Source organism: Elephas maximus, chromosome 7 (genome assembly GCF_024166365.1).
Source record: "Elephas maximus indicus isolate mEleMax1 chromosome 7, mEleMax1 primary haplotype, whole genome shotgun sequence".
Taxonomy (NCBI): Eukaryota; Metazoa; Chordata; class Mammalia; order Proboscidea; family Elephantidae; genus Elephas; species Elephas maximus.
In genome coordinates, this window is record NC_064825.1 from 63,827,713 (window position 1) to 63,841,862 (window position 14,150).

The 14,150-nt window shown below is 47.9% G+C and overlaps 1 protein-coding gene and 1 pseudogene across 6 annotated transcripts in view; both read right to left on the reverse strand.

Annotated features, from left to right (window-relative positions):
- Positions 1-851: 851 nt before the first annotated feature.
- Positions 852-968, reverse strand: LOC126081276 (uncharacterized; annotated as a pseudogene).
- Position 969: 1 nt separating this feature from the next.
- Positions 970-14,150, reverse strand: part of TRIM66 (tripartite motif containing 66) — a 60,270-nt gene continuing 47,089 nt past the window's right edge. For 5 of the 6 annotated variants that reach the window (XM_049890497.1, XM_049890502.1, XM_049890500.1 and 2 more), the window contains 9 exons: positions 9,515-10,027; positions 9,163-9,355; positions 7,537-7,597; positions 7,054-7,234; positions 6,465-6,754; positions 5,862-5,988; positions 5,460-5,534; positions 4,905-5,057; positions 3,758-4,529 (listed from right to left, as the gene is read on the reverse strand). In XM_049890497.1, coding sequence (XP_049746454.1) covers positions 4,218-4,529; positions 4,905-5,057; positions 5,460-5,534; positions 5,862-5,988; positions 6,465-6,754; positions 7,054-7,234; positions 7,537-7,597; positions 9,163-9,355; positions 9,515-10,027 — 1,905 coding nt within the window. In that variant the 3' untranslated portion in view covers positions 3,758-4,217. Of the gene's footprint in view, positions 3,160-3,757; positions 4,530-4,904; positions 5,058-5,459; positions 5,535-5,861; positions 5,989-6,464; positions 6,755-7,053; positions 7,235-7,536; positions 7,598-9,162; positions 9,356-9,514; positions 10,028-14,150 lie in introns of those variants that run through there. The other variant, XM_049890498.1, reaches the window with a different exon arrangement.

A 14,150-nucleotide genomic window follows, 5' to 3' on the forward strand; every position in this document is an offset into this window, starting at 1 on the left:
AGGAGCAAGGTCTCAGTTTAGGATTTCACAAGAGAAGACTACAAGGTGAGACCACGAAGGCAGAGAGGGAGAAAGCAGAGCCCAGGAACAAACAAGGAGGGGCCTAGGTCTTAGGAGCAAGGCAAACACCTGTCACCAGAAATGCGTACAGGGAGCCAGAGTCCAGCCAGGATTGATCCTAGGGCCTGCAATGCAGCAGAGTCTATGGGGGTTTGGAATAGGTGGGGTGGTAGGAATAGGCAGGGCTGGAAATTGATGAAAGCCATGTAGGGCTAACCTACACATGTTTTGTGAAGTAGTTCTCTGCAAGTTCATCCTGCACCAATTTTTGCACTAAAATCCCCTTTGCATCAACTGAAACCACTCCACTTTCATGTTTCTCAGCACCCCCAAGAAGCTTAATTTATCTTCTATGACTGCATTCTGTATCGTAGGAATCCAGAACTCATTACATTTCTATTTCATGGCTTTGTCAAGGGCCAAGAACTTGATTGACTTCAAAATGGGGCCACTGAGTCAGAAGTAGGATCACCTCAAATGTTAGCAAAGAGACTAAAAGCAGTCCTAGACCAGCAGTTTTCTACGTGCAAAAACAAAACAAACTAAAACTATGACTCAAAACACTAGCACAAAATGCAGGGACCCAAGGAGAGGGCGGTGTCATAGGGTAGCCCAAGTAGGGATAGGGTAGTAGGCCAGGGCCTTGTAGCCTTGGGGCACCCCTCCCTGCTTGGGTGCCTAAAGGAAGCCTCCCAGCATGCAGAGTATCTCTGATGGGAATGAGATCTGTGACTCCCCACTACTGTTACTAAGATCCCCTGGCCCAGCAGGCCCACCAGGGCTCCTCTAAAAGTCTAGGGCACCAGGTATTCCCAGGTGGTCTCCCATCCAAGTACTAACTAAAACCGACCCTGTTTAGCTTCCAAGATCTGACAAGATTGGGTATATTCAGGGTAGTATGGCCAAGCATTTCTGTTCCATATGTGTGGTCTCCATTTGGTATTGAGAAAGGCTCTCAATCAGGTTTGACCCTGTCACAGCCCTCGCCTGGCTGCCCAACACAAAGCACCATGAAACTCACTCAGGGGTAGTGGGAACATGGGTCACACCAAGGAAAGATGGCCAAGGGTGGGAATTAATGACATAAGCAAAGAGGGAACCTTGCCTAGCCAACTAAACAGAAAAAAAAAACTCAAAAATTGAAAGGGAAGTCGCCAGAGTCCAAACCTGAAAGTCATGTGAGCCCCAAATAGCAGAGGGCTAAGTCTAAAGTTTGCCTGGGATCTGTAGTATTAAACACTTAGTTACCCCAAGCTAGAAAAAAGAATTACGGAAGCGCATCTGCTTAGGCAAGTCGGCATGTGCTGGTGAAAGAACGCAAGTCAATGGGCTCTGCTTGCTTTGGAGTGAAGATGATCTCTTAGCCTGGGTGGAGAAGGAGATGAGCAGTACTGTCAACTCACAAAGACAGAAGAAATGTTTTGTTTTTTTTTTTTCCAATCAAAATTTGCCCATTAGCAAAGCACCTACAGACAACAACTTCCAGAAACTGCATCTCTTAGCAAAAATAAAGCCATAACCTGAGACTCCCCTGAAATTAACCAAGCCATGGCACGGACAGGAAAAGCTGTGTCTCAGGGTCCAGGCCACTGAAATGCCAGGCCCGTAGCTCCTCTAGCAACATCAGCATAAGCTTCTACTCAAACAAGCCCTGGCTCGGAAAGCGGCCTGACCCCTGACATCTGCCTGTGTCCCCTTCCTCACAAACACACAGCATGGACCATGGAGCTCCTGCTTCTGTGGCTTCCTGGCAGACACTCTCTCCCTATGCTAGGACTAAGGTCCTGAAGTTGCTTCAGGGCCACCAAAGGACACTGGCTTCATTGCCTCTTGGTTTTGCCCCTCTCCACCCCAGACAGAACTTCACCCACAATGCCTAGGTCTCACTCTTGTCAGTCCCTCTGGTCTTCTCCAACCTCCAACAAAAAAGGGCTGCTGGCAGTCTTGGCTTCTTCTGGGCTGTGGACAGCCTGAAGGCAGGCTGGTCAGAGGACCCACTTCTGATCTTTGGCTCTGTGAACTTGGAACGGTTGAGAATCAGGATCTCAAGCAGGAGGAGAGGTGCAGCAGAGTTAGCTGGTTATGGGTCATTCTCCTTGCCCAGAGAACTCTCTTCCTGAAGCAGACAGCAGCTGCCTCACAATTTTCCCATGCAGAACTCAGGACGCAGACCTCTGAGTGGAGATAATGAAGGTGGCCACCAACAAGCACCAACAATCACTTCTAGGAATGTAGGTTCTGACACCAAAGAAGTGCTCCTAGCCCAAGTAAGTGGTCCAGGGGGCAGGTTCTGAAGTGGACATCTTAAGCCTGCCAGTGAGATCTGAGCCAAAAGATGTCAGTGGTCCCTGCACAGCCCCCAGCCCAGTCAAGAATGCCATACCATCCAGAGCACTCTTACAGGGACCACCTAAGTCAACATCAGGGAATGGGGCATGAAAAACAAATACCCTGAAAACCGTTAGAACCCAAATAGGCACCAGTTGAGACCTATGGCCTCTAGAAACCTCCATTACCCTGACCATGGTAGACGCCTCTGTCCCAGCAGGACAAGCAAAGGCAAATAGTGAGTCTTTGGCTGCGCTGGGCCAGGGATCACAGGCCTGCTGTACGTCAGAACCTCTCTCCCTTCTTTTACCCACTAACGAGCCCAGGAGTGCAGACACATACATTGCTCCTGAGCCCTGGACACTGAAAGGTGAAAAAGGTCTGCTTTCCTCAGCAGAAAGAATCCACTGAAGAAGTTAAGTCCTCCCAAGCCTGAGAAGGCTTGGTCTTGTCTAGTGGACCCTACACATCTGATTATTCTGGTAACAGGGAACATCTCCCTCTTTGCTGTTTATTACTGAAATCTTTTCTGTAGCGGATGCCCTATGGCTCCCAGATAAATGTTGTAGATGCAAATGGCAAAGAAGAGCACTATACAGCTCGACAAGACTCATTTCACACCCACAACCTGAAGAGAATGAGCTGAAAGGTGGGAAGGAGTGGTCAACAGGATGGGGCACTAGCTGCCAGTGCTTGGTCTCCTTCCAACTCTCACACCTGGGAGACACTGTTGGCTAGGCGGAATGACATTCTTTTCGTTCTCTCATTTTCCTGAAAAGAAAAAAACATATATATTTGTAACTGGAATGCAAATGTAAAATTTATTAAGGTGAAAAGGCTAAATGCCGAGATCAGACTTCTCCAGAGTCAAAATGTTTCATTCTACCGCAGGAATGCAACAGCAAAACCCACGAAAGCCACTAACCAATGTATGATAAACACCTGGGGATGGCTGGTCAGGCCCTGCCACAGGGTGGACAGGTAATAAACATCAACGTAATTACACAGAATTGATGTTTCAGGTCTCCACGGGTGGGATCAGCCAAAAGGTTAAAGGAGCTCTCTGCTACAAGCAACAAATCTCCTTCCTTCCCTCCACCAAGGGGCAGAAAAAAGATCCCTTCCTTTCTCTCTCAAAGCCAAGTAACAAAGCACTACGGCCAGGTGCTTCTCTTTTTGTGCGCATCATGGTGTATTATACTAAGCACTGGGCTTAGGAAGTGAGGAGACCTGGCTTCTCACCCTAGTTCTGCCATTAATTTGCTGGGTGACTGTTAAGGATTAAATTAAGTTCCCCCAAAATATGTGTTGTAAATCCTAACCTCTATGCCTGTGGTTATAATCTCATTTGAGAATAGGTTGTCTTTGTTATGTTAAGGAGGCAGGATTAGTGTAGGGTATATCTTGAGTCAATCTCTTTTGGGATATAAAAGAGATAAAACAAGCAAGCCAGGAAGCAGAGACAGGGGAAGAGAGATGCCAAGCCACAGGAAGACTGCCCAGGAGCAGGAGCTCAGAAGAGACAAGGATCTTCCTCCAGAGCCGACAGAGAGAAAGCCTTCCCCTAGAGCCAGCACCTTGAATTTGGACTTCTAGCCTCCTAAACTATCAGAAAATAAATTTCTGTTTGTTAAAGCCACCCACTTGTGATATTTCTGTTATAGCAGCACTAGATAACTAAGACAGTGATCTCAGGCAGGTACATTCACCTCTCTGAATTCCAATCCTCACTGGTAACTGGAGTTAATGATGCCTGCACTTCCCTGCCTTTCTATAGGCTGAGGGGCTGGGAGTGAGGGTTCACTGTCACCACTATCTCTTGTGCCACCTCAGCCGTCACACATTAGGTTGTTCTGTACACTCACACACACATACTCCCCACCACCCCCAGCCCCATCTGCCAGCTGGCAGCAACTCTTTACCATATGTCGCCGCCGCCTCTTGGGTTGGATGCCCTCCTGCACGTAGTGGGGCCATGGGAAGCCTTGGGGAGTGGAACACCCACTTTCACTAGACACCTCCTCAGAGTCTGAGTCTTCCTGCCTTGGCTGGGCAAACCGTTTATCCGGGTAGATCTCTTTCAACCAGCCCTCAAAGAATACTTCCAGGCAGCGGCCGGCCTCTGCAACTTCTGAGTCAGGCTGAGGGGGGAGAAGAACAGTGATGGGCTGGCCCGTTTCCACCAGCTCACCAACTCCAAGTCCTTCAAAAGCTCTACAGAGAGCTCAAAGCCTGTGCTGGGGCTTGTGGGATGTCCAGAACTTGATGTTTTCATCTCAGGACTCAGGATAACCACTTTGACATCAGCTTTTAAAGCAGAAGTGACTCAGACAGAGACTCCCAGATGGCCAGTCACTAGCCCCTCCCCACCTTTCCCCTAGGGCCATGAGAGGCCTAAGCATAAGAGAGAGCTTTCAAGCTCATAGCAGCCGAGGACCAAATCTGACTGCCCATCTAGTCAGGATAGTCCTGGAGCCACTGGGAAGTAGGGGAGAGGGAAAGAGGGCAGGACATACATAATTGAACTTAGCACAATTCCAGAACATGAGGCGCACGTCTGACACCAACTCCTCTGGGGTGGTATAGTGAGCTGGGTCCTTCTTCTGCAGCTTCCTCCGGATGATCGACAGATCCATGGGCCTCTTGATAATCTGGTAATAATGTCGGGCCTCGGGAGGAGAGAAGGGGAGAAGGAGGTAGAGGGCAAAGAGAGAAGAAGTGAAGGTATAGAAAGGAAGGAAGAAGAAGTGGAGAATGGGTTGGAACAGAAGTGGGTGAACAGAGGGGGAAAATAAGGTGAGAAGCAATAGGAAGAAATAAGGAGAAAGAAGACAGAGAGAAAGGGAAAAGGAGGAATGGGTCACTTGCCAAGTCAGGTCTGATGCAGCAGCAGCTGGGAGTGCAGAGTGGCCATGTCCCCAGGTCCCCTGGACCATCCACAAATTAATATTATTACTACTTCCAGAGGCCATGCTCTGAGCCACCCTCGGTACCACAGTGACCCTGCCGATGTCCTCAGGTCCTCTAAGCAGAAAGAACAGCAGCAGACAGAAACAGGGGTCCTTCCTTACCAGGGGGCTGACTGGTTCATGGAAGGGTAGGCTGAGGCTATTGCAGCACAGGGACAGCACCAGCTTCTCACACTTCTGCAGAAATCAGAATCGGCAACAGTGTTATTTGGCTCTGGCCCCATCTCCAGAAGAACTAAAGATGGTGACTCTGACAACTCTAGAGGGCTTGGCTCTCCCATAGGGTATGCACCACCACACTAAGGCACAGTGTAGGCACCCAGGCCAGAGAAAGACAGCTGGCAAGAGGAAAATCATGGCAACACCCCCATGGCCAAGTTGCCAGGCATAGCCTGAAAGAGAGGTAACAGAAAAGGCTTCCATCCCCTCTGAAAAGCCTCAGTCCCTGTAGGCATAGGGAGGCTGCCCTGGGCGGGGACCTTGCTCCCAGAACCCCCTCCCTACCTTCTGGTCATACATGCTCAGTCCAGGAGGTGCCCGCACTGCAGGCTGGTTGTAGCGGGCATTCTCACAGTCGTACTCCATCTCGGGCTGGGTCAGGCTGCGGCACAAGGTACACACCCACTCCCCCCTGCACAGGCAAGTGAGGCCAAGTTAGGCCTCAGCATATTGCCAAGAACACCACTCCCTATCCCTCTGCCCTAAGGAGGGGGGGTGTGCAGTGGTGTGGTAAACTGAGTCCCTGCAGGAAATGGCTTCCTAGCCACAAGGTTGAAAGAAATTCAACAACTCAGGGTTTAGTGAATCCAGAAAAATAGGAGTTATAAAAGGAGCTGGGGCAGGAGTAAAGGGACAGATCTGTGTGCAGGAAGAAGTTGGGAACAGAGGAGGAAGGGAAGACAACCAAATGTCAGACATCCACCTACGGATGTGCAGCAGGCATACAGCTTTGAGCCCAAACCAACTCACACACCTGCAACTCATCCAGGCCCAGTGGGCGAGGGGTAAGCTTTCCCTGGGGAGCTCTGTGGGGGCTGGCCTGGAATAGTGATCACTGGGAGATAACCCCTGATCAGCAGGTGATGGCCCTGGGCTGGCATGGCTCACCCTGGAAAGCTGAGCAAAGCTGGCACGTGGCAGGAGAGGTGGTACACTTTGGGGCAGCGGTCACAGCACAGCAGTTCTCCCCCATTGAGGCACACTGCACAGAAGTCCTCATTCTCTATGGGTGCTGGGGGGCCCTTCTTGGCTCCGGGGGTTCGAGGAATGAGTCTGTGTTCCTCAGAAGATGCATCCTCCACCTCTGGTGGCCGCTGCCCAGCCAGTGAAGTAACAGTGACCTTTCTTCCCCCCAGACTTGGGGGTTGGATGGCATCAGGCAGGCTGTCCTGGCTGACCTTGGGGAAGAAGTGAGCCTGAGCAGTTGCAGCACAGCACCTAGAGCTTGTTGGGAGACCTGGGGGGAGACTGGCAGGCCCTGAGCCCCTTCTGTGAAAACCACTTATTCCAGGACCCCAAGCCAGCCAGATCCCATGAATTCTGGGACAGCTCACTCCTAATGTGCATCTCACAGTCCCCTTGCAGCAGGGGACAAAGTCTGACCCCGCTCAGAGCCAGAATTCTGGCAGCAGCAGAGAAAAAGAAGAGGTGCCTGGGTTGGGCAAAGGATCAAGGTCAAGGCAGAGCTAAGTGGTACCTTAATGGACATGCTGGAGGACTCAGTGCCACATTCAATGATCAGCAGGAAGCTCCCATCCTGATCATTCTTCTGTGGCTTCAGCTTGAACACAGGCATCTCTCCCGAGGAGGCGGCACAGATCTTGAGTCGCTCCAGTCGCACATAGGGAATCTTGGGCTCATTGTTGAAGGGTCTGTGGCTACAGAAACACCCCTGGGTCTCAGTGGGAACCTTCCCGACCTCCAAGCCAAAGAAAGGAGCTCCCTGAAGAGGGATGAGTGTGCATGCAGAGTGCCTGACTCACGGGGCAGGAGCCAAGGTGCCCTCCCGCAACATCCCAGACATTCAACTACACACCCCACTAGGGGGCCCAGGGATTAAAGAAGGCAGTCATCTGCAAATTTCTGTTTTCAGTTAAGTCATCAAGAATGCTTACTTCCTGTGCCAACCTCCCAGTACAAGAAGTTGGGTGTGGGGGAGGTTGGGCCAAGAGTGTGTTACCTGATGCTCTGATTCTCTTTTGTATCCAGCTCCAGGGCTCCTTGTTCAAAATTCTCATACTCTAAGGACAAAGACAAATACCTGTGCCATACATTTGTGACAACACACCTGCCACCCATACCTGTAATCGCACCTTTATTAACACACTTTACCTATCACTGAAATCATACAGCTATAACCACATACCTTTCACTACTTCTGTCACCCATACATTCCACTCATATCTGCTACTCACACCTTTAGCCACATACCTGTTACGCAATTGAGACCCACATTGTAATCACGCAGAGTGGTGACCATGCTACTAGTGTCTCCTTCCTCAGAGGGGAGAAAGGCCATCTTCTTTTAAAAAGATAAATGCAGATAACACTCAGAGGCTGGGTAGGAGTGGGTATCAGGTCAGGCACAGAGTGGCCAGATCCTCACTCTTGAAATGAGCTCAGAAATCACTTGTTCCCAGTGCCTGGGTGTTGCCTGCTCTCAGAAGTCATTCTGTCCAGCCTTTGCCTTTTTGGCCAGAACCAGGATTCTAGCACTGTCTGAATCCAGCTCACACCCCATGGGCAAGAGTCTCCAAGGGAGCCCTGCCTGAGTCATACAATCTATGTAGATGCGCAGGTGACTGTGATGAGGAGAGAAGAGGGAACTAACATTTATGGAACACCCACTCAGCACCAGGCACCATCATAGGCACTTTACAGGTGGTACAGTAAAATCTACCATATGGGTAAGCAGGGTCCAAAAATTTTAATTGCATAAAATTCATGTTTACATTATTGTGCACCTATTAAGAATCAATAATTGTTCAACTGGTCTTTCAGGTAGTGTGAGGGAAAAAGGAGATCATTACAAACTAAACAGACATGATACACTGAACTGGAAAAGTCCCAAATGATCACAAGGCAGTTGCTTTCTATCTTCCCAACTAGCCCTCACCTTCCACAGAAGAAAGGAACTTTAGCCCTGCCCATTTGCTAAGGGGCATGGATAACTGAGCAGAGAATCATAGCCAATCTCCAATAGTCTGAATTTCCTTTACTGTGGGGCACAGCACACTACTGCCAGTGCAAGACAAATTCTTGTTACCTACGGAGTAAGTTATCAAGTGATCTTACTGTACTGATTTGTCCCAATAGCCAATGAAGTAGACATGATTAGCCCCACTTATAGAGAAAGCAAACAATTCAGAGAGGTTAAGTATCTTACCTAGGCTCAAACATAAAGAGAAAGAGCTGGTTCCTAAATTAGATCTGTCTGACTTCAAAGATGATGCTCTTTTCCCTGTAGTATTTTGCTTTTGCGAGTATTTGGCAAGCCCTTCTAGGGTGAGTTTTTCCTGTTCTTCCCCCCAACCTATAACCCAGGCTCATGGGAGTTTTTGCATGAGGATGTCACAAGGAGGCTAAGTCCTGACCATGCCTGGATCAGCTTAGGCTACAGTGAGGGAAACTGAACAGGCACCAGTAAGTCAGTTCTGGAGAGGAAAACTGAATTTAGGCTTACAGAAAAACACTGCTCCCCAGGCTCAGAGCCTGTCTGCTGGGCTCCATCTCACCTAGGAGTACTGAGTCCATTTGCTTAAGTCCATGGCCAGCACAAAAGGCAGGCTGCTCACTTGAACCTTACCTTTTGGGTTCCGGTACTGCTGCAGAGCCATGGATGTGTTGGCCGCTGGGACCAGTGGAGGTCTTTTCACCGACAGGTTAATTGGCTCCTCCAGTTCTGAGGGGAGAGCCAAGTCCTTGGGAGCATCCAGACCAGGGGCTGTGAGGCCTTGCACCAGAGAGTCAGTGAACCGGGTGGGCTCCTCGCTTTCCATCTTTCAAAAGTGAAAGGCCAACAAGAATTAAAGGAGTGAGATATTTTTGCATTAGCAGTCTCTGAGCTGTTAAGCTAAGGCCAGAATAAGGCCTTCAGTGGCCAACCTTTTGCCCAGTAATAAACAGAGGGAGCCAAATGGCACTTCCCCAATACTTACCTTACACAGAGTATTTCCCAGGGTGCGGTCTGCCCCATCTCCAGGGCACAGGGGCACAGCTCTACCAGAGCCAGAGCTGGATCCAGTTTCCGGGTGCGTGTCAGAAGCTGGAGACACGCTCTGCAGGGAACAAGTTGCCAGGCTAGGCACGGCCTGGATGTGACCAGACATTAGGCTGGGCCCAACCTGAAAGTGATCACTTGCCAGGCTTGTAATGGCCTTGGGGCGGTCACTCATCAGGTTAGGCATGGATTGATGGGTGCCACGCACAAGGCTGGGCATGGTCTGCAGGTGGCTAGTTGTCAGACTAGGCATGGTCTGGCTTTGAACACTTGTCAGGCTGGACATGGTTTGAGGGTGCCCACTCAGAGGGCTTGGCACTGCCTGGGGAGGGCCAGCTGTCAGGCTGCTCACGCTCTGGATCTGGGGCTCAAGGGTCCTTGTTAGCCTGGGAGATGACACTTCCATCTCCAAAGTGTCGGAAAAGCCCATGATGCTAACCGAAGTGGAGTGCTGCAGGAGCAAAGGGTAGAGTCAGGCTGTTATCTGGAAGGTAGGAGGGAAAGGGGAAACCCAGCCCACAAAGCTCCCATGTTCAGATTTCACTATGGCCTCAGAGTTTCGTAGCTGCAGAGAATTCAGGCAGCACATGAGTCCGGTTCCTATTCCCCTACACCAAGGAGGTTGCTAAGCTGTAACATAGAGAAGCAGGCACAGGCTGAAGACACTGGTGAGTGAGCGTGTGTGTGTGTGTGTGTGTGTGAGAGAGAGAGAGAGAATGATGGGGAGCCTACCATCTGGCCTGAGGTGTATACACACTCACACACATCATCAACAGCAGCAGCAACAGCAGCAGCTACATCCCTCACCCCCAATCCAGTACCTAGGCAAAGGATGGACTATGAGACTGTGCTCCCATTTCACGTTCCCCTCTGACTATACCACTAGTGGTTTAGCTTCCCTTCAGGAGGCCCTGTTGGATGATTTCTGCTGATTTCATAAAAGTGGCAAGGAGTTAAGAAGGCTCAAACTCTGATCTGCTTGAGGCCACCTTCTCTGAGAGAATGCCAAGGCTTAGGTAGCATAGTGGTGGTGTAGTGGTTAAGTGCTACAGCTGCTAACCAAAAGGTCAGCAGTTCGAGTCCACCAGGTGCTCCTTAGAAACTCTATGGGGCAGTTCTACTCTGTCCTATAGGGTCACTATGAGCCAGAATTGACTCAATGGCAATGGGTTTGGTTTTTTGGGGGGTTTAAGTAGTCTCAATCAGTCTTGGAAAGCCTGGGTCAACTCCAGAACCTTCTCATAGACTTGTTCCCAACAACTCATCAGCATTAGATGAGGGTTTTAACCAAGATGATCTAAAGGTCTTGGCTATCCCTAGCAGACCTGCCTAAGACATTCCAGATCAGAGGCAAACCACCTCAGAGCAGCTAGGTCTTAATATTACCCAGTCTGTTCAATCACTGGTTGAGGCAAATAATGTTCCAACCCCAGGAATTATTTTCTCACATTTAACAACTTGGTGACCTAAGGAGAAGAGGCTTAAAAATTTGATTAAGAAAATAAATAAACTGAAACCATACAGATTTCTGTACTGAATCCGTTCGGTTTTTTCAGATTGAAGAAACAGATTTGATGGAGGGGAGGGGATGGGAGAGTGGTTCTAAATGTAACCTTCAGGAATTCTGAAGTTGGATATTCTTGCCTTTTATTTATTTATTTATTTTTAAGGCTAAAACTATAACAATCTGACCTCTTTTTAAAATCAAAGGGAAAACAAGTAAGCATCTGTAAGCTGTAAACATCAAGTGTCCTACACCTGTCATTCCTTTCTCCATGAGTCCAAAACACCAAACCCGTTGCCATGGAGTTGATTCTGACTCACAGCAACCCTATAGGACAGAGTACAAATGCCCCATAGGATTTCCAAGGAGTGACTGGTGGATTTGAACTGCTGACCTTTTGGTTAGCAGCCATAGCTCTAAACCACTCCGCCATGAGACATGCAAATTTCCACAGGAAAATAAATATGTCAAATGTCCTCTCCAGCTTCAATATAAAGTTAGACAAACTATTTCTCAGTGAATGTCACTCCTATTCACCCAGTTCTGAAGTCAGATCCTAGGAGGCACCAGCGGGGCATCCCTCCTCCCTCATGCGAGCCAATACCAACCCCATAAATTCTAGTCCTCAAATACCTCTCAAATGCACTCACTAACTCCTCTCTTCACTGCTGTCACCTTAGCCTAACCTACTTTCAGACCTTCTTAGACTACTATAATAGCCTCCTCAGTGGAGAAATACTTTCAAAACACAAATCTGATCCTCTCATTCCCTTGCATAAAGTCCTGCGTGTACTCCATTGTTCTTAGGATAACTTTGGAAATGCTTAACAAGGTTTCCAAGGCCCTGATGGCCTGTCCCCTGTCCTCCTTTGCAGCCATAGCTCATTCAACAACCCTCCCCTCATTCACTGAGCTCCAGCCACTCAGACATTTCTTTTCAGTTCCTAAAACATGCCAAGCTCTCCCTCCATCCATGACCCTCACCCCCTTCAGACTGCTTACTCTGCGTGGAACATTCTCCTACTCCTGCCACTGTTCTACTTGTCCTTCTTCGGAACTCAGCTGCCTTTTTTTTTCTTTTTTGCAGCAAACCTTCACTTGTTCTCGAGCCCAGACTAGGTTTCCCCTTTTTATGCTCTTATAACTTCTTACACCTTATTCTTACAGCACAATTTGTGATCTCATTTGATCAATGTCCATTTCCCCACTAAAATGTAAACTCTGTTAGGGCATGGATTTTGTCTATTTTGCTTACCCACTATATTCTTAGACTCAAGAGAAGTGTCTTGCTTAATAAATTAAGTAATGAGCTATTTAAAAAAAAAAAGTCAATGTTTAAAGATCTTAAGCCAAATAAGCAGCAGCTTACTTCTAGTAACAAGCCTATGAATCTTCTCTAAAATAGTAATAGTTGTTATTATCGCTAAAATGATGGAGAATTTATTATATGCAAGGCAGTTTGCTAGGTATTTTACACACATTACCTCATTTAAATCTCACCAAACCAAAACCCATTGCCAGGTAAAAGTGCCCCATACCATTTCCAAGAAGCAGCTGGTGGATTCAAACTGCTGACCTTTTGGTTAGCAGCAGAGCTCTTAACCACTATGCCACCAGGGTTTCTTTAATTCTCACAACAACCATTAAAGCAGGGCTTTGAACTGGTTTGTTCCGGTGTGACTCCTTGCTGAGAAGTTTCCTTTCTACCCCAGATATACTGAATCAGAATCTACATTTTAACAAGATCCCCCAGGAGATTCTTATGTATAACAACTTTTTGAGAAACACTGCTCTACTAGTGGTTCTCAGAACTGGTCCCTAACCAGCAGCATTAGCAACTCCTGGGAACTTGTTAGAAACAAAAATTCTTGGCAAGGAGCAAAATGGAACAAACAGGTTGGAAGCCCTTAATTAAAGGATTGTTGTAAAGGTTAAAAGAAATAATTCATGTAAATATTTAGAATGTCTAGCACATTGTAGGTGCTCAACAAACCCAAGCTGTCGCTATTCTCAATTTTAAAAGCAGATGTGTTAAGCACCTTCTGTTTATCTCTCCAAAGAAAAGTTTGATTTTTAATTTGGTAATTTGTAGTTCAATAACCTTCAATAGAAAGGCTCCAATTTGCTCTCTACTCTAAGTCTGAAGATAAGAAAGACTGAAGAGATGGAGAGGTGGAGGGGATGCTCAGACCAAACTGGGTAAACTAGATGAGGAGCCCAGCTTAAGGGCCTGAGGCCAGAAACCAAAGGCTATCTATCTCAAACATGCCCTGGCCTGTATTCCTTGGTGAGCCCCCGCTTTTCTGTGGCATTTAGGCACTGCCCCAGCTTTCTAATGTTCTACATTTCCTTAGCTATGGACAAGAATAAGATCTCGGCTGCTAACCAAGACTGGCAGTTCAAATCCACCAGCTGCCCCTTGGAAACCCTATGGGGCAGTTGAACTTGTCCTATAGGGTCGCTACGAGTCAGAATCAACTGGACAGCAACCAGTTTTTTGGCTTTTATGGACAAGAATATCCAATGATTATTACATTCCCTTTTGTAATATATGACAGCTTAATCCTTTGAGCTGGATTCTTTCACTTTGCTCTATTTAACAGGTACATTTAATGTAGTTCTGGTGTTCATCTTATCCACTGATGCCAGACTTTGAGAATGGCATACATGGTTTTCAGTGAGACCCTTGGTGCCAAACATTTAGGAGCACCAAAATCCATCTGGGCCCATTCTAGTGATAAAGGGCAGCTGCTGTATATCACAAGATATACATAGGATAAAATCTCCAAGGACAGAACTTTCCAAATTGGGGGTAGAGATCACATTTGTAGGATATCACTTCTCATGTCCATTTGTCCTGAGTACTTACCGCATACCATAAGATGTAGGTTAATATAATGATAGGGGAGAGGAATGCATGCAGACTAAGCAGTAGAAGAATTGTGGAAATTCTGTCAGAGTTTATTTTGAGCCAGGCCTGCTGGACCTGCTCCCATAATGCCCAGCAGACAGTATGAAGGCAGCAACATGCCCTAAGATATTCTGGACTAGACTGGTCTCTTTCATCTCC